We start from the raw sequence: 18,575 nt of genomic DNA on the forward strand, positions 1-18,575 counted from the left end.
ATAGAGGAGTGCACTTAGCAGCATAGGCAGATCAAACCTGCACAGGCAAGGGTGTCATAAATAGCAAACTTCCAAACTGTTAGAGAGAATAAGAAAGTTACAGATTTTTTTTTTTTTTTGAGTGTAAGTTGAAATTTCTGTGGCTTATCTGTTTTATCAGATACCTTTGTGATAACAGGCATTAATTCATGTTTATAGGTCTATAGCATCTCTATCATGCTCTATCTCTTCTAAGTGATTTATTTGCTAAAATTTTTCTAGGCTTGATGTTAAGACTGTTTTTAGTTCTAGCCTGCAACCTTTACCTTTGTTTTTGGGAAGGTTAGCTACATACCAATGAGTTATTTTAAACCCTTTCAAGGTTCTTATACAGTAAATAGCCAGAAGTAGGGTCAATGAGAGCAAAACCCAGCATGTTCAAATGAAGTAGCTATTCAGTTGAAAATTACGAACAGTAGCCATGGAATTTAGGCAGAAAGGAAAAATTTTGTTGGTGGTGTATTAAGACTGGTTTCTGACTAAACTGTGTGTTCCAAAACTGAGTCTAAGATCTCGTATTACTTCTTTTCTATGGAGCATTTCAATCCCTAAACTGCTGGTGTGTTCTGTGAGATCCAGATTTGGTCCTTTTGCTTTGAGTTGCAATCTTTGTGTGCCAAGTGAAGAGCCAGTACTTTCAGAGGGCTAGGAAGAGCTTAGGTCTTGTTACGTCTGGGTCTGTGCAATGCTTGGTGCAGCCTTTTTCTTATTTTACTGGCAGATTAACTTAAAATCAGAACAAACCTAAAGAGGGAGGTTACTGGGTGCTGGAGTGAATTTCATGGTGGCCTTTCACTGCAAAGGTCACAGTTGGAATCCAGGCATGGGGAAAGATAAACAGATGCTGTGGGACATTGCTCTGATCAGTCTGGTCCACATTGTAGTGGACCACTGCACAGTACCATGAACTGTAATTGGTCTTCCAAAAGGAAAACTGTAGAGGGATGAAAGTTTGTCCTCACTTGTCAGTGAGAGGAGAGAAGGACAAAATTAGAAAATGAAACACTCATTCAATGACTTATTTCTACTACTTCAATGTCAATTGTCAAAGTTTGTTTATAAAAATGTATGTCTAAAGTTCAGGAATCCTCTTCATCAGACTTCTCTTAATTTGTAACTTTTGATTTTTTTTTTCTTTTTTATTAATTTTACATACAGCTAGACTGAAGTGTAAGTTGTATTTGACTGAAAACCTTTTTCTGTCTTCTTCTGTGTTTTCTAGGAAGGCTGTGTGCAACTCCATTCTGGTTTTGGCAAGCATAGTGGCTGGCTGCGAAGACAATGCAGAGCATGCTGACTGTTAACTGTGCCCGTGCTTGAGAGTGTTCCTACAGGTTTGCTCTTTCTTTTATACTATACTTTTAACCTAAAAGTGCTAAGGGCTTGAAGTAGGGATGTGAAAACACACAAACTCTAGAAGATAAGACTGTGCTTTCGCAGTGGCTTATTTTGATGAAATTTTTATGAGGCAGCAGTGTATCCTCCTCCGCGTGATAGTCTGAGATATGATGTGTAAAGAAGCATAGTGCCAATGGAAAAAGCATTTTGGTGTTGTTCCTGTATGTTACAAACACTGGAGATTCATTTTGAGTAACAAAAAGAACAGAACGATCTTTTATACTTTGGGGTGCACTTTCTGTAGGTTTGAAATCTTCAGTCACCTCAGTGGGGAAACTTAACTGCTCCAGTGTGTGCTATTCACTGCAAACACTGTGAAAAGCTGAAGAGCATTTTACCAAGTGAACTGTCAAACTGTGCTGAACTGAATGAACATAATGCAGTTTTGTGCTGTAGTGGAAGATGAGGCTATTTGCTAACCAAGTCATTTTTTGTCTGATTTTTGGCATGGGATTTTTTTCTTTCTCCTAGATTAGCTGCGTTTAAACACATAGCTGGGGTTTACTGAACATTTTATTGAGGCAACGCTTGGTTGCACAGAAATCAGTCAAGCTGAAACTGCAGTGGGCTTGTCTGCTGGCAGAAGGCATTTCCCTGAAAGTACAGTTCACTTTACATCTAAGTTATGATTATCTTACTGTCTCCCTTTCATTATGCCATTGTTCTTGGGAGCCAGAGATTTTGTAAGTTATAAGAAAAGGATGTTGCCAAGGGTGTGGGTGGAGGAAGGTGTTGACAGGATTTCAATGGAGTAGGATTCCAGCTTTATAACAGAAGGGTAATGAACCATAGAGAAAAAAGGCTTTCCTAGCTTGCCCCTAAAATAAGTTCAGTTATGAATTTAATGTTGAACATGGCCATTTAATGGATTTTTTTTGAAACAATTGTTTCATATCATTTTTTAAATAAGCATTTTCCTGTGTAGAGGGTAAAAATGGCCTGTTATTTTTTGCTCTATCTTTTAGCCATTGTTTCTAATGAAACTCTTCTTAATTTAGTGGAAAATGGGGAATTCAGAAAGCCAGTACAGTCTTCAGGGATCAAAAAATCATGCTGCTACTACAGCTGGTGCCAAGCAGAAGCCTTGCTCTCTGAAAATTCGCAGCATTCATGCTAAAGATGAAAAGTCTTGCTCTATGCATGGATGGGGACATACCAGCAGCGGCTCAAACTACAAATCAAGGTCCCTTGCCAGAAGCTGCCTTTCACACTTCAAGAGTAGTCAGCCCTATTCCTCTAGACTTGGTGACACTGTGATGAAGGTCTCCAAAAGCAATGTCCATGCCAAACACAGGACAAATGCCTCAGGGGACTACTGCCAAGGGAATGATGCAGTGTTTTTGCCGGATAATGGTTTCCACTATATTGGCCTCCAAGCTGGAAGTAATCATGCTGCCTCTCGAGAATGCAATGGCCACATTTTAAATTGCTATGGAAAGAATGAGAGTCTTGCATCAGCCTCCCCATCAGAGGACAGGAGGAGCCCAAAAGTTCTCATTAAAACTCTGGGGAAGCTGGATGGTTGCTTGAGGGTCGAGTTCCACAACAGCAACAACAGCAAGGTACCGACTGAGGAGTCCAGTGGGCCAGTGCAGTTGCTAAGGTATTCCCCTGCCTTGGAATCTAAGCCAAATAATCTGCTTGACATCAGGAGGAACTCCAGTGCAGACTGTTCTTCAAGCCATCGTCTGTCACCTACCGATTCAAGGCTTCGGTCTAGTAAAGGAAGCTCCCTCAGCTCCGAGTCTTCATGGTATGACTCTCTCTGGGGAAATGCTGGGGATATCAATGAGCTGGATGGCTCTTATTTGACCAGGAGCACTCCAGATACAAGCATTCATGCCAGTTTCCCATCAAGTGACAACAAGAAGTCCTTCAACCAAAGTTCATCTCTTTCCTCGCTCCGAGATCTCTATAAGGATACAAACTTGGAAAGCACTCCTCCACCTGGGATCAGGCTGTCTGACGAGTATATCGACACTCCTGGTAGCCTAAGCAACCGTGTCTCGTTTGCCTCAGACATTGATGTTCCCTCCAGGGTAGAGCAGGGAAGTCCTGCACATTACACCTCCTACACACTCCCGTGCAGAAAGTCTAAGCCCCTCGGCGAGGATGCATCCAAGAAGGATACATTAAAGAACCGAATGCGACGCATCAGTGACTGGACGGGAAGTCTTTCAAGGAAGAAAAGGAAGCTGCAGGTGTGTACAAACCCCAGCCTAAAAGTCTGAAAGTTGGGTTTTAGATTCCTCTTATAAGCATAGTGATTGCATGATGTTTGTCTTTCTTGCAGGATAATTACTTGCTTGTCTCATTTATTAATTTGTGGAATTTTGAGAAGGACTGCATCCCTGGTGCTGTCTGAAATGTCAGCAGAAGAAAAAGATACATGTTATTTTGTGCCAATTTCCCCCCCTATTTTCCTATTTTGTCACCTTCTAAGTTAACTGCAGTCTTTGCAGCCTAATATCTCTGTGAATTTTCTTTTGAAATTGTTGCATTACTTAAAAAGTGACTTGGGTTTTAAACTTTCTTTTTATTTCAAGTATTAAAATACAACCTCTCTCGCTCTATATGCTATGAATTAGCATACATCATCTGAAGAGTGTGGATAGAGCAGTAGAAGGAGGACATAACTATCTTTGTAGATGTTCCCTGTCTGTTTTATTGGCTTCACACTCACTTTTTGCTGTCCATCCATTTCTAGCAAGGGAAGCAGCTGTTTTGACCAGAGGTGTTCTGCCTCCATCTCTTCTGAAGGCATTACATGGAGCAACCTCCTCCTTCCTGTTATGCGTCAGCTTAGTTCACCAGGAAAAACTTGAGTTGCCATCTGGCTCACTGGGAGATGGTAGTATGAAGAAGGAGGTGGGAGGGGAGAGCAAGAGGGAGTGAAGGGATGTTTCTTTAGAAGAATTTAAGACTAATCCCATTAATAGGAATTCAGGATGCCTGTGGTCAGGAATGAAATTCTCATCTCTAGCTGCAGGCCCCAGAATTGGGTCTTTAAATACCAGACTGTGCCTGGTCTCTGTGTGAGAGTTTGCAAGCTGAGATGAGACTGTTTTTGGATTTGGTTTGGTTTGAATTTCTTTCCTTTTTTTTTTTTCCTTATTTTTTTCTTTTTTTCTTTTTGTCCTGAATCTTCCCTGGTGTTTCTCATACAAGAACAGTCACTGTGCTTCCCTAAATGAAGGATGCTCCCTTTCAGCACATTGATGTGCTGGTCACTTCAGAAGTTAGCAGAGAGTGAAGGGAACACCCACTTCTGCAACTTAGGCAGCAGCTAAGCAGTAGATCATAACACGTGCTTTATGTGGCATGTAGAGCAAATGCTGTCTCCTGTGCTGGAAATTCAGACAGGTATTGTGCTTAACCGTGTCCATCTGTCATTGCAATGTGAAACTCTGACAGACCCTTAGGCTCAGAAATGAGGTCAGCGTAATGTTTGCTGGTGTGCATCCTAGTTGGGGGCTACAGAACTGGGAAATGAAAATGAAAGCTGTTTATTTGGATCACTTCTTTTGCGAGTTGGTGCTCATGTGCTTTATCAGGTGCTGTTTTTTCACCTCTTACTCAGCTGTGAAAGAGAGGGCAAAAAAACCGTGGAATCACTGAAGAGCCTCAGTGCTATGTTCCAGGATTCTTCACTGATTTCAACATCTGTAGCTGTTCTGGATTTTACTGCCAGGCTCTGCATATGATTTCTGCATCCCAGACCTTTACTATGTATTACTTAGTTATGACATTTTCAGAATGGCATTTGTGGTGCACAATTCATAGCTGTTTTGAATTCACTATGCAGTGAACTGACTTCAGACACAGCAAGGAAATTTGGCTGGTGAGATTGCATCAAGTTTGAATCAGATTCTGGTAGAAGGAAAACAGCCCTAGCTCCAAAAATGGTGGTTTCTTAGAAAAAAGCATAGGAAGTGGTTAGTCATTGATTTTAATCAGACAAGTATCCAGCAACAGGAAGGGCAAGAGGGAGGTAGTGAATGCTTTATAGTTTAGCAGTTCCTTGTGTGGCTCGATTGGTTCCTTTTAATCTTTCACACTTTGAGTAACCTGCCATCTCTTCTGGGGGTTGCTGTGTTGTAGTTTGGCAATGCTTATACTCTTTACCAGGTCCTTCAGCTTAAAAACCCAGAAGTGTCATGCATGGTTCTGATCTGTCAGATGGTTGGTCCCTGTTTGTGTGACTTCATCTCGTCGAAGGCAGCATCTGTGCTCTACTCTGAACAATGCGTGCCTTCCTCCGTACATTAGTAATGACTGACTGTGAGTCACTTGGGCTGAATGTAGGTGAAAGCTGGAATATTTCCCTATAAGTGGGCCTAAGTGCCGGTGGTGGGTCCCCCCAGCTGCCCCACTGGAAGCAAATCAGCCAAAGCCCTGCTTCATGGGAACGCAGGCCGAGGAGGCACAGGCTTGGAATGTTGAGGCCAGACCCTTGACACTAGAAAGGCAGTGGAGTTTAATCCCCTTTGTGAACAAATTGCAGCTTAAACACAGGTAGGCGTTTCTCCATCTTGAGGCCTCTTTCCAGGCCCTCTTACTCAATGCTTGCTAATTGGCAGAGTAAATGTAAACAGCCAGTTTGTTCTGATGTCAGTATTGCCTGCTACATTAGTTATTCTTTCCTATTTTTTAACCTGTTATGATTTATTTAAACGGAGAAGTGGTATCTTTTCTTGGCCTGCATTTGTGGGACTATGCAGACGCTCCTTGGTCTCCTGTGTTAAGATTGGAAGTCTATTTCCTTTTCATTCCGGCACCCTTCCTCCACACCTGTTTTAAATCATCCACAAAAGGATTCGCATATGGGATATTTAAGAGAAGTCCTTGGCTATGCCCTGTCCAGTTACTTAGATGTTTTCTTATGTCTGAATTGATCTGATGTATCCTGGAATTGAGCTTGCCTTTCTAATAATGGTTGTGCATCAAGACTTGCAGTCATCTTTTCCATGACGTAGCTTTCCTTGCATTAGGGTGTCCTAAAGTGTTCCCTCAATGCATCACTGGTACTCTACTGAAGCACACATCTTCATTTAGTTTAATTCATGCTGAAATGGCACTGGGTTGATGCTGTATCACAATACACTGTGTGTGAGCTGAAAGGTTTGTGTGATGTATGTGAGGCCTGTGGACAGAATTTAGACAGACTTGCTGCACAGCCAGATACTGCTAAAGATGGTGATGTAAACTCTGTGTAACTCTTTAACATGGAGAAAATTAGCAAATGCTCTGTAAAATGAAAATCCAGCCACCAGAAAGAGCTACTGAAGGAAGGTTCTTCAATTAAGTAAAATAGCCTCACTTCAGGAATCATATCTGAAATTTTCTGACTTTATATGGCAGAGCCCTGAAGTGGGGTGTAAAGAGAATTTAAAAGAAAAGTATATTGAGTGTACCTCTTTACTTGACTTGAAAATTGGTATTAGATTCTCCTTTTAGCTTGGGTCCTAATGACTGTAGCAGGCTGCATTGTTTCCTGTGCTATTCTTTACTGCTAATTATTGCATGTGTCACTTTGTCTAATTGGTATCTTAGCCAATTTATCTTTTGCACTATCTCAAAGATTGAGAGATTTTCTTGAATGCAGCTGAGCAGAAACAGTGATAGTTCTCTATCATCACTAGATTCAACAGAGCAAAAACCAGCATAAAGTTGCTTGGCAGGAAAACCACCTGGAGTAAAACTTAGGTTAAACTTTTTCAGTGGTGGCAGATACTGCTACAGTGACAGCCTCTGCAAGGACCAACAGACTGCCTCACTCTGCCAATTCAGTTCTTTAAGGAAAGAAAAGTACAAGTGATGTTGTCCTGGTGAAGTGTATATATTAATTTTGGATTCTTTGTCCATTTTCTCTACTCTGGTACTTCCTCATTCCTACCCTTTCTGTGTGTGAGGAGAAAACATAGGATTTGGGTAGTGGCTGGTCATTGACAGGTTGCATCCCACCCTTTTCATTAATGTTTGTTGTTCCAGTGGTGGCTCTTCACAACAGACTCCTTCTATGTATTTGCCCTGTGTTGTGTCTCTTTCTAGTGCTTTGGGACCGAAAGAAATACATATTCTTAATAAGCTTTATACCAATGTTTTCTAGGGGACACTAGCAGTTGCGGGAGAATAGTCAATTAAAAAGCTGGATTTTGGCACACAAGTACAGTGATAGTAATTAAAACAAGGGTGGAGAAAGCTTTCAGTTTCCCCCTGGAATGCAGATCGCCAGCACAGTTGTATGATCCATGTTCTACAGTTGCTTGTGGCATAAATCCATTACATGCAGGATTATATCCTGGTTTGGCACTCCATGTGCTGATCTTCCTCCCTTTACCATATAAAAACCAACTAAACTATTGATGTTTAGGGAGTTACTCTTGGACAACACTGATTAACACTCTGCAAGAAGATTTGAGGAAGGTGTTCTTTTACCAGGAGAATTGGATCACCAGGCAGTGATCTGAGAAGCCAGGCTTGAAGTTCAATGTACTATAAGGGAATGTGGGTTTCAGTTCAAATTGGCTTTTGTGAGGCCACAGCCAGCAGTGTCCTGCTGCTGGAAAAGTGGTTTGCCTGGCATTGCCTGGGAGGGTATACAATCCCAGTCTTGGCTGCACACCAGAGGTCCTGATGCTATCAAAACGCAGCACAGCTTTTCCGCTGCAGTTTTGAAGAGCATCAAGTAAGAAGCAAAGAAACAAAAAAGTAGTTGTTTTCAGCTGCTGGTGAGAACAGCTCACAGGAGACCAATGTTTATTTACTTTGTTCTTAGTACAGTAGTCTGTGAGAAAATAAATGCTTTTAGAGAGACAGTCTAAACTTGAAAGTATAATGGCTTTATTATTACCGAGGGTAATAGCTTCACTTCTTGAATAGTTTACTGCAATCTCTTCTTTTTTCTTCCCTCTCACTTTTACTGCAAAAGCCAACCTGTCTTTTGTGTTTTATGTTCTTAAATCATGCTTTCTTTAAATAGCATTGGCAACGCTTGAGTTCAGAAGACAATAAATGGCTTCTTAGGATGGGTGGTGTGGTTCTCAACAGTGAAGGTAGTGGTGCAAGGAGCTCTGTCTTGGGTTGTAGGAAAACCCCTGTCCATCCCTGGAGCCTGGGAGAGCTAGGACAGTACTTGGAAAGACTTAAGAGAGAAAAGGTCCGATCTGCCAACAAAGTCCCACGTTGACAAGCAGTGGCAAGAAATGTGCCTGCTCTAGCATCCATATCAAAGGCAAAGTTGAAGTCATACCATCGGGCCTGATTATTTCAAATAAAATTGGCCAGCCCTCTCAATCCAAGGGATGAAGTTGCACAGTGCAATTAGGAGAAAGGCCTGTCAGTGCTTGATGGGATGATCAAGTTCTCAGGGTGTTCCCAGCAACTCAGAAAATACACAGCTCTGCAGTGTGGAGACTGGATTTATGCCAGTCAGCAAGTGTGTCTTTTTTAAAATCACGTATTGTTTTAGATTAGATTTTAGTCACTTGATCAATAATAACAACCTTAAAATATTCTCAACTTTTGACCTTTTTTTTGTTGGTTAAGCACAGTTTGTATGACAAATAGAAAGTGGAGGTTAAAATCAGCCTTGTTGTGCTCAAGCTAAACCTAGCCACCTTGCACAAATGTGATAGCACCAAAGTATTGAAAACCCTATAATAATAAAAAACCCGTCATGATGCTGTTCCTGCTTGTACTCAGACAGATGTAAGCCATGGTGCCTGGGTTTCAGATGGAGGATGTAGTTGTCTCCTGGAGTACCTCAGGTTTCAGCCAGTAGTTTCTACTGAAATTTGAGATTACTCGAAGGTGCTGGAATTACCAAAGTACTCAGACTTAGTGGTTAGGGTTTAATGGGGTTCTGCTGAAAAAAACTGGATGGTAGCAGTGGTGGAGTCAGTGGCTGAGGCAAAGGCTATGAGGTAATGGTGAAAAGATGAAGGAACTGGAAGTGGCTAAACATGAAACAAATTTAATTGACAAATCAGGCGTGTCTTCTGATCGTAGCTCTGGTGACTGATTGCAGATAAATTCCTTTTATGCACAGGAGCCAAAGTGTAAAGATGGGAGTGAATACTTTGACAGCAGAATGGACAACTTCAATACGGATACCCTGGCACCATCACAGCTCTCTAATTTACTGTGGTCTCCTGGCTCCAGTCATGTCCTGTCCCAGAGAAGCGAGTCCACCAACGCAGTCAGCAGTGATGCCTTGAGGCAGAACATTTATGAGAACTTCATGCGAGAGCTGGAGATGAGCAGGATGAACTTGGAGAATACAGAGACCTCATCAGAAACAGAAGACTCCAGTGGTGAGTCCCTTAGTTCTTTGGAGCAGCTGGATTTGTTGTATGAGAAAGAGCAAGGAGTGGTGCGCAAGGCAGGGTGGCTGTTCTTCAAACCGTTGGTGACCCTGCAGAAGGAGAAGAAGCTGGAGCTGGTCGCACGACGGAAGTGGAAGCAGTACTGGGTCACACTCAAAGGTAAGCCACCACGTTGATCCCTCACCTTGGCAGCAGCAGTTCTTTCCATCGTGTCTCAGCAGCACTTCACGCATGCTGGCTTCTGTTAGTGGGTTTAAGGGGATCAGAAAATCACACCTAACTTTACAAGGTCTACTGACCACTTAAAGAGGAGCATGGGCCTAAGCAGCCCACTGAACTGAGGTGCTGCTCAATGTCTTTGGGATTGTGTGTGCAGCCTTGTGTTTCATGCCATAGTGGGAGTTGTTTTGTCTGACTTCCTAGTTTGTGTATTCACATGAGATTGGGGACTTAAAAGATGCTTTTGGATGTTTGGAGGTCAAAGACCAAATTGAACCAAAATTTAAGGGTCGGGAGAAGTCGCTGGTGCCCAGTTCCTTGTTACAGACACACAGTTCCTTAGGCTCTGCTATGAAATTTACTTAAAGATGAGGTAGGTTAATGTAAAAACATTTAATTCATTTCTAGCGCTTTAGGTGGCAATATAATGAAGAGGTGAACTCCCTGTGCCAGAGCATTTACACAGACAAATGTATGATTCAGAGCAGAGGGAGCTGAAGCAGCAGCAGGGGAAGCCCTGTGGTGCCCAAGGCATAGTCCATTCCCAGGACTTGCAGGTCTCCCTCCTTTCCCTGGGTGGTCTTTCACCTTCCCCACTCCCAGCAATACCCCTTCTGGCTTTTGGCATGCCCAGCTTCCCATCTCCTGCAACTGCTTCTGTTGTGGAAACAGCCCCATGGGAAGGGAATCTGCTCAAAGGGTCTGCTGCAGGTGTGATTGTTGTGCTCCATTAATGGCTCAGAGGGTGCTGTAAGAAGTGTATGGGTGTCAGAAAGTGTGAGAAGGAAAATGACATCTATTGTGGGGAGGAAGGGAAATTTAATGAGTGAGTTCATAGGCCTTTTTTTAAATTTTGAATTGCATCCAAAGGATTTGCCTTTCAGTAAATATAATACTAAGTTAATGACTAAGGAAATGGTCAAACTTGATAATTTCCTATCATGTCTGGAACTAGAGGAGAGAAAATAAAAACTTTCCCACAGGTTGCCCTTTTAAAAATAGTGCATGGGTGTAGACCTGAAGAAAAATGAACAGCAAACAGTAAGTGCTGGTAATGTTGTCTTTGATAGTGCTGATTTAAAAGAAGCAAACTTGCTAGAATGAGGCAATTCTGCCTAATAATTCAGAGACTTGTTATCAAAGGATCAAAATGTAGGCAGGCTTAACAGTTTAAATCACTTGCCCTAATCATCAGATAGCATGATTCATGCTTACAAGCAGTGTATACAAAGGCAGAAACTGTACCTGAATTCCACCCTCTTATTGTGTGTGTTTGTGTTATGGAGTATGACTATAGTTTGATCTGCCTCTTTTAAAATTCAGTTTCTAAAGAATCCTGTCAAAACTCTAAACTGAAATATGTTACATACAGTTTGTGCATTTTTGGGATAATAAGGCTCTGGCAAGGAATTCAGGTGCTTCATGTTCATTTTTTTGCTATAGAATTGGCTTATTGGTGACATTGAACAAGTTCCTACCTGAATTTCCACAGACACAAAAAAGGAATAATAAAATCCTTTGTAAAAAGCTTTATTAACTTCTAACATTATAAGTGTTAGATACAGTGCTTTGTACTTCAGTGGTTGATATGGCTGCATTCATGGTAAGATGTCTCTTCCACTTTGTTAGCTGTTTTGAATATACATTCCTCATTTCCTTGATCTCTTACCTTTATTGTCCTGTGGAGACTTCTGATGCCAAAATAAACTTGCCTGTCTGGATATCAAGGCATACTTCTGTTTTCATAATATGCTATATCAAGATCAAGGCACTTGCTTTGGTTCTCTTTATACAGGTTTTTGAATAAATCTGTATTTAATTTGTTCTTGAAGTTTAAATAGCCAAGATATTTTAAAGCATGACTTAAAATAGCCACATATGTAAATGGAGAACAGCATGTTTCTTTGCACTCTGTTGAGATGTGTTTAATTATAAATATGCAGAAGGCTTATAACCATCTGGTTACCTGCCAGACTTAAAAGTATACATGTCCTGAGGCCTCTGCTTCACTTTCAGGGCCACCACGACCTGAGCCTGAATAGTAACCGTGTACCAAGAGGAACTCTCTTTTCCATCTGTCCTGTCCAATTAGTTTGTTTTAACAAGGGAAGTTGCTTTCCCGTTGCCCTCCCCCTTCAGTTCAAGTTTTAATTAAAATACTTAGACAATAATCTGTCCCAGTGGGTCTGACACAGTTTATGAAACTAGCTGCTTCCAGGGATCACTGGACTTGACCCAAATATATACCTGGGGTGCCATACACCCAAGGCTGCATGCATGGCCTTCAAAATGTTTTATTTATGTACATATAAACTCTCAGGATAAAATATGACTTATCTTCAATTAGAGCAAATAGGAGAAATATGGGGGTTTAAAACAGAACTTAGTATGCACGTTCCTAAAATGCAGAAGTGGAAGTGGTTGTATGTTGCTGCTGCTGCTGAATACAAGAGAAGACTTGGTTTTGCTGGTTTAGTTTGCCCTGTTGTGTTCAAATGCAATTTCTGATATGCAGAGTGTAACAAACTGCGTCCTTTTTTCCAACTGCAGAGATCCCCAAGTGTTTCAGTGGCATAAAGAAGATAAAGTGAGGGCTGCCCAAGGGAAAAGATAGGACCAAATCTGTAGGACTTGTTCGTACCCAAAATATTCTGCCAGTCACTTCGGACAGTAATAGGAAAAGGTGCACTTATGTAGTATAGAGGTATTTCTATGTATTAGATTCCTTACTCTAAAAACTTTTCAGTCAACAGGTGTGATTAGGTCAGAGATCTCTGATATCTGTTTCCCTTTGTAATGGTATTTTAGAAGTGCAGTTCAGTCCATGACCCCTTGAACGGGCAAACTGGTGCATCTCAGAGGACCGTGGGTTATAGCATGAGGCAGGAAGAAAAAGCTGTCAGGGATGAGCCAGCTTCACTGCCAAAGGCAACATGGCACTGTAGTCATATTGCTGCGGGCTAGGATCAAGTGTCCTCTGCTGGGATCAAGTCTCCTCCACTGTCCTCCAGAAGTAATTCCACTTGTTACACTCAGGATTTTCATCACCAAGGATGAAATTTGTTTTCTGGATGCAAGCTTCGTACCTTAGATTTTACACTATTTACAAGACTGAACATGCTCAAACTCAGCCCCTTTAAACTGTTTTAAATTACTCAGAATTGTCTGAGTCTTCAATTTTCAGCTAGATTCAAGGAAATCAGGTTTAAATTTGAGAAGTTTAGTCACTAAGCATGTTGCAGAAAACAAAAGATTCTGCAAATATTTTCAGCAAATACAAAGATTTCTTAAGTGGCTGTTACGAGAGAGTTGGTTCAATTTAATAAAAAAACCACAAAAGCTGATTTAACTAAGCAGAAGTTAATCTCTTCTACATGCTTTAACATTTTAATAGGCTGAGTTCATTGATAGAATATTGTGGATCAGAAAGAATCTTTAGTAAAACTCCTGCCACTGGCAGGGACATCTTTCACTAGACCAGATTACTCAAACTCCTGCCTACCCTGATCCATGGATGCTTCCATATTGAGGTGTTCTGATTTATTTATTAAGTCCATAGATGTTTGTTGTGTCCCTATTAGATGTCTGGTTCAACTTTTCATTGGCAAATTCATCATTAGCTTTGCCTATTTTTCTGTGCAGATCTTCCAATTTTTTCTGTTTTGGAAGAGGAGCAGAACTGCTGTTCCCTGTCTCTGAAGGGTGTCTTAATTCACAAAAATATTAATATAATGTTGGGAAATCGATGACTTACTGTCCCCTTATGTTTTTTGTCCCTCTGAACTGCAAAAGGTTGTACTCTACTGTTTTATGAGACCTATGGAAGGAATTCAATGGAGCAGAGCAGTTTGCCTCGATACGCCCTGTTTGCAGAAGACAGTATAGTTCAGTCTGTTCCAGAAGATCCCAAGAAAGAAAATGTGTTCTGTCTCAGCAATTCTTTTGGAGATGTCTACTTATTTCAGGTAACAGGATGCATGCATAACTTTGTGGTTGTTTCCATTTTAGGATGTGACTCCACACATATATGTATAAGATTGTATATACACATGCACACACACATCATATTTGTGCCTTTGACTTAAAAATAATAGCACAATTGCACTGTTGCATTACACTATTATAATATTAAATATGTGATACGACTTCAGGTATTACACCACTTGGCTCAGTCGTTTGTGGGTCAGAAACAAAAAGAACAAGGATCACAAATCTGCACAAATCTCTGGGTACCTGGTTGATGACAAGCTTCTAAAAAATCAATTTGTTATCAAATTTTTTCATGTCTATTAGCATTCCACCCTTACAGAATAGTGTGCTCAACCCTGAATATGCTGGCAAGATGCTCAAGAAAGAGAGCTAAAAATAATCAAAATACCTGGGCTGCTCAAGTGCACCACTGTAAATGTTAAGAACAGTATTATGTGGAACTGCCTGCATAGAAACATGTTGATTCATAGGCACACTTGTACGTGTCTCCAGAGATACTTTGTGCGGATTGCATTCTCTTTACCTTGATTTTGCCTCTCCACTAACTTGGCACTTTTTCAATAAGCAAATACCTGCTTCAGAAACTCACGTATAAAATCTTCTCTGCTGTCACAGCAGTGAAGGTTTGTCTTTGATATCTGGTAGGGTTTACTTTCATTATCTGGAGGGATGAAAGATGCAAGTCACATCTTTCCCACAGCTTCTGTGGCTCTTGTGCTCCTGAGGCTTTCAGACCTCACAGGTCTAAGAAGCAGAAACTGAAGGTTGGAGACAAGTCATGATGGAGTGCAGGAAAATCTTACACTTCTTTTGTTTACACAGTTCTAAAGAAAACCTTATTTCACTTGGTCTAGATAAAGTGCCTAAGATGACAGTGAACCCATCAAGCACTTCAGGTCCTAGAGCTGTTGATTTATTTTTTTTTTCCTCTTATCTGCTCATAATGTTGCACCATTGATTGGTTTTGCAGGCGACAAGCCAGACGGATCTGGAAAACTGGGTTACTGCCATACATTCAGCCTGTGCTTCGCTCTTTGCGAAGAAACTTGGGAAAGAGGACACTGTCAGGCTGCTGAAAAATCAAACCAAGAGTCTCTTCCAGAAGATTGACATGGATGGCAAAATGAAAAAGATGGCAGAGTTGCAGCTCTCAATTGTTAGCGATCCAAAAAACAGAAAGGCCATAGAAAATCAGGTACTGGAAACAATTTTTTTATATTTATCATTACTTCTTTCTTTGGTCCCTATTTGTGCTTTCTATGCCTGAGAGTAGTTGTCTTGGGCATAGCTGGCACAGTGGTTGTAATTATTGCCAGGTTTCTACAGCAATCCAGAGCAGTGCAGAAGGTAGGCTCCTCAAAGCCGAGCATCAGACTGGTCTGTTTTATGAGCACAAAGCTATTTCTTTTCTCTTGTGTGAAAATGCAATTAATTTTCACTGTTTTATGTTAATAATATCTAGCTGTTACATTGCATACCACAGAATATAAAGTATGTTCTGTGAATAATTTATTATTGTATTGCAGAAGAGATTGAAGTGTAGGTACTTGGCAATTGGCAATACTGTTCTGCACCTTAAGACAGGATGTGAAGAACACTTAGTCCTTCCTCCAACTTTATTTGCATAGTGGCAGACAAAACCCTGTGCTTCCAGCTGAAATTTAGCCATGACTAATGATCACCTGATTGTCTGTGTGGTGGTGAACAAACATGAAGCCTTACTCTGCTCTCACTTCCAGCATGTGAACCAGGAATCACTCCAGGGATACCTTATGGAAGTACATTTTGCAGTGTTGTTGTCTTGCCCATGCCCCCAGTTTTGCAGGTAGTAAGTGGCAAAAGATGCTTTAATTATTTAGACATGGTTAGTGTTCAGGCAAAGACCTCACTACCCATGGCTTTGTGTGCACTAAACTTATCTAGTAGTTTAGCCTAAAGAAGTCTGTGGACTGAGGTTGCTGTATCTTTACTTTTATTAGGCCAGTTACAGAAGACTTCTGATAATTTGAACTGATTGACTGGTCTTGGAGACCATTGGAGAGCCCATCCCTACCTGCCTTTCCAGTCAGAGTAACTATTCCTCTGTCAGTACTTCATGCTGCATATTATGGCCCCTTGATTAGCAAATGAAGTTTATTTCCTTTGAACCAATACAGCATAATTAGTTTTTTTTGGTTAGCGAAACACTCATAGTTTCAGGGATTTGATGCTTATAATATTTAAATTTCTTACTCTACTGGCTTGGGCTTAATGAATAGCAGACTGACTGGTACTGACTTCACTGCCACGCTGTTGTGGCACACTTGAGTCTGAAGCTGTATGAGCAGAGTTCAAATAACATGCAGGTTTGTGTAGGAGTTTGTGGTGCAGATGTTCATAAGCCCTTTAAGTGCTCAGATGTTCATAATTTATTTCCAGGTCACTTTATTTCATGGTCCAGAGCTGAGTGAGGTGAATGGAGGAGGAAAAATGCTTAGCATTCTTTTATTGCAGTAGGCTTTCAGACCTAGAGAATATACAGATTTCTATAGCTGTCTAGTGCTTGTAACATGATGCACTGAGGAAAAATCCTGATGTATATTAACTTAATTTATCCCTCCCTCATCAGATATTCCTGTTAGTATTTCATTTGGAGTTAGATGAAGTGCATTAATGATCTATCTTAATATCTGCTAATTAGATGTTCTGTCCTTGAAGAACCTTCATTGTTTTTCAGCTCTGGGAGAAGCTGGCTTCATTCTGTAGAACTGAAACCCATCTCTAGGGGTGCAGAAGATTTATTCCTGTTAATCTTCTGTCTATGTGTGTCTCAGAACATTGAATGGGGGCAGACCATTGACACAAAGAATGAAATGGATCATTGAAAACATCCACTAGTTAGCAAAGAATAAATTTATAGCAAGACTTTTCTCCTTTCTTGATCCCTTTGATCTCTTTAAAATCGCTCCTTACAATTGCCTAAGGTCTGCTGGCGAAGTCACTTCAGAGAAAAGTCAATAGATAACCGGGTTGCTTAGTCTTCTATTTTGTTGTCTCAGATTGGCTTTTGCAAAGAAAAAAAGAAAATCTTGATGTAGTAACTGAGAATTCTTAATATGCTTAGTAAGTTAATGATTTTGAGAAAACGTTATTCCTGAGGGAATAGTTTGCGTATATGTAGCTGTAGTTGTTTAGTAACTGTGGTTGTTTAGTTGTCTTTTGCCTATTTTGAGTAACAAGAGAATTTAAATTCTGGTTTTGGTTTTGTGTAAATTTGATGGTGTTTCTGTCATGTGGCAGATATTATTCCTTCATGCTGAAGTACACAGCATTGCCAATACTGTATTTCATAAGCATGTCATGCATCCTGTGCTGGAAATTTTCACTGGTGATTTATTTTGGGAAGCCAGCGCAAATAGTGTGATTGACTTCAGAAGGACTGTGGTGGTTTTTTGCGTAGAAAGACTTATTTTCACTGGGCTATTATCGTGGAAGCTCTGATTTCTATAGCCCTTCTCCTTTTCCTTCCTCTTCCTCAGAAAAGCAACCACCAAACGTCAACTTGCTCTTTTCTTTCACTTCGGTATAGACTTAAAATCCATACTTCTCTGCTGAAGACTTAATAATTCTCAGGGCTTTACAAGCAACCAAAACCTTTCCTTGTTTCACAGTTACCACCACCTGAAGGGCAGTTGCAGTAAGGAAACCTGCACTTCTAAAGTTGCTATAGGTATTTTGATATAATTACATGTGCTTCTTTTTGGTGTCCAGCAAATGGACTGGAGAAGCTCATTTGATACTATCTGGTAAATTTTTTGAATTTGAAGGCAATCAATTGGTAAAACCAGTGCTAAACAGAAGTGCAAACAAACAAACATAAAAGACAAAAAAAACGATTTTCTAGAGAAATTGTTGTTTTATGGACTTGATGCTATCCAACTGGTCAGGAAGGGTTTTCAGGCTTGTGGCTTACATGAGGGATTCTCTCTATCGGGGTTTACTGGCCCAATAACTATAATAAAAATAATAGACTTTGTAAGTGTTTAAGAGCAAATGGTAACTATGGGTAATGCTAGTCAGTTTAGAAGAGATCAATGAAACATCTGCAAGAGCACCGTAGGTACAGCAGCCCCTGGCAGTGTGGCTGGAAATCTCAAGTCTGCACGTGCCACCTAGGGCCACGTAGGTTTTTATTACTGTGTGAAATAAATACATTGTGTGTGATGGTATTATCCCAACATGTAACTTCTCCCCTAAAGTGCAGATAATTAGGCTAAAAGGTAGCAAGTTTGAAAATCTCCTGGTGATGAGATGAATTTTGAAGCCTTTCTTTAAAAAATTTCTAGTTTTCCTAGATGTTTAACCTGTTAGAGAAACCAGTGTCTGCTTTGAATATGGAACCCTGTCGAACTGTTAGTGAAAGGGACTTTTAGCATTTTTTCAGAGCTCTTTTAGCAAAATATTGGACATTAAGTCAGAAGTGGAGCTGCCTCTGACTGCAGAACTGGTTTTAATGGGGTGGAAAATCTATCTTGCAAGAGAGGGCACTGCAGCCCTGGGTGTAATTGTTTATGTACTTGGTACATAAGTCTATCCTGATGTCTCACTTTAGAACAATAGTAT

At 40.7% G+C, this 18,575-nt stretch overlaps 1 protein-coding gene across 2 annotated transcripts in view; it reads left to right on the top strand.

The window, feature by feature from the left end:
- Positions 1 to 1,283: 1,283 nt before the first annotated feature.
- Positions 1,284 to 18,575, top strand: part of TIAM2 (TIAM Rac1 associated GEF 2) — an 88,523-nt gene continuing 71,231 nt past the window's right edge. For both annotated transcript variants that reach the window (XM_032101908.1, XM_032101909.1), the window contains exons 1-5: positions 1,284 to 1,373; positions 2,436 to 3,638; positions 9,488 to 9,923; positions 13,776 to 13,948; positions 14,944 to 15,168. In XM_032101908.1, coding sequence (XP_031957799.1) covers positions 2,442 to 3,638; positions 9,488 to 9,923; positions 13,776 to 13,948; positions 14,944 to 15,168 — 2,031 coding nt within the window. In that variant the 5' untranslated portion in view covers positions 1,284 to 1,373; positions 2,436 to 2,441. The remainder of the gene's footprint in view (positions 1,374 to 2,435; positions 3,639 to 9,487; positions 9,924 to 13,775; positions 13,949 to 14,943; positions 15,169 to 18,575) is intronic.

Source organism: Corvus moneduloides, chromosome 3 (genome assembly GCF_009650955.1).
Source record: "Corvus moneduloides isolate bCorMon1 chromosome 3, bCorMon1.pri, whole genome shotgun sequence".
In the NCBI taxonomy this organism is placed as follows: domain Eukaryota; kingdom Metazoa; phylum Chordata; class Aves; order Passeriformes; family Corvidae; genus Corvus; species Corvus moneduloides.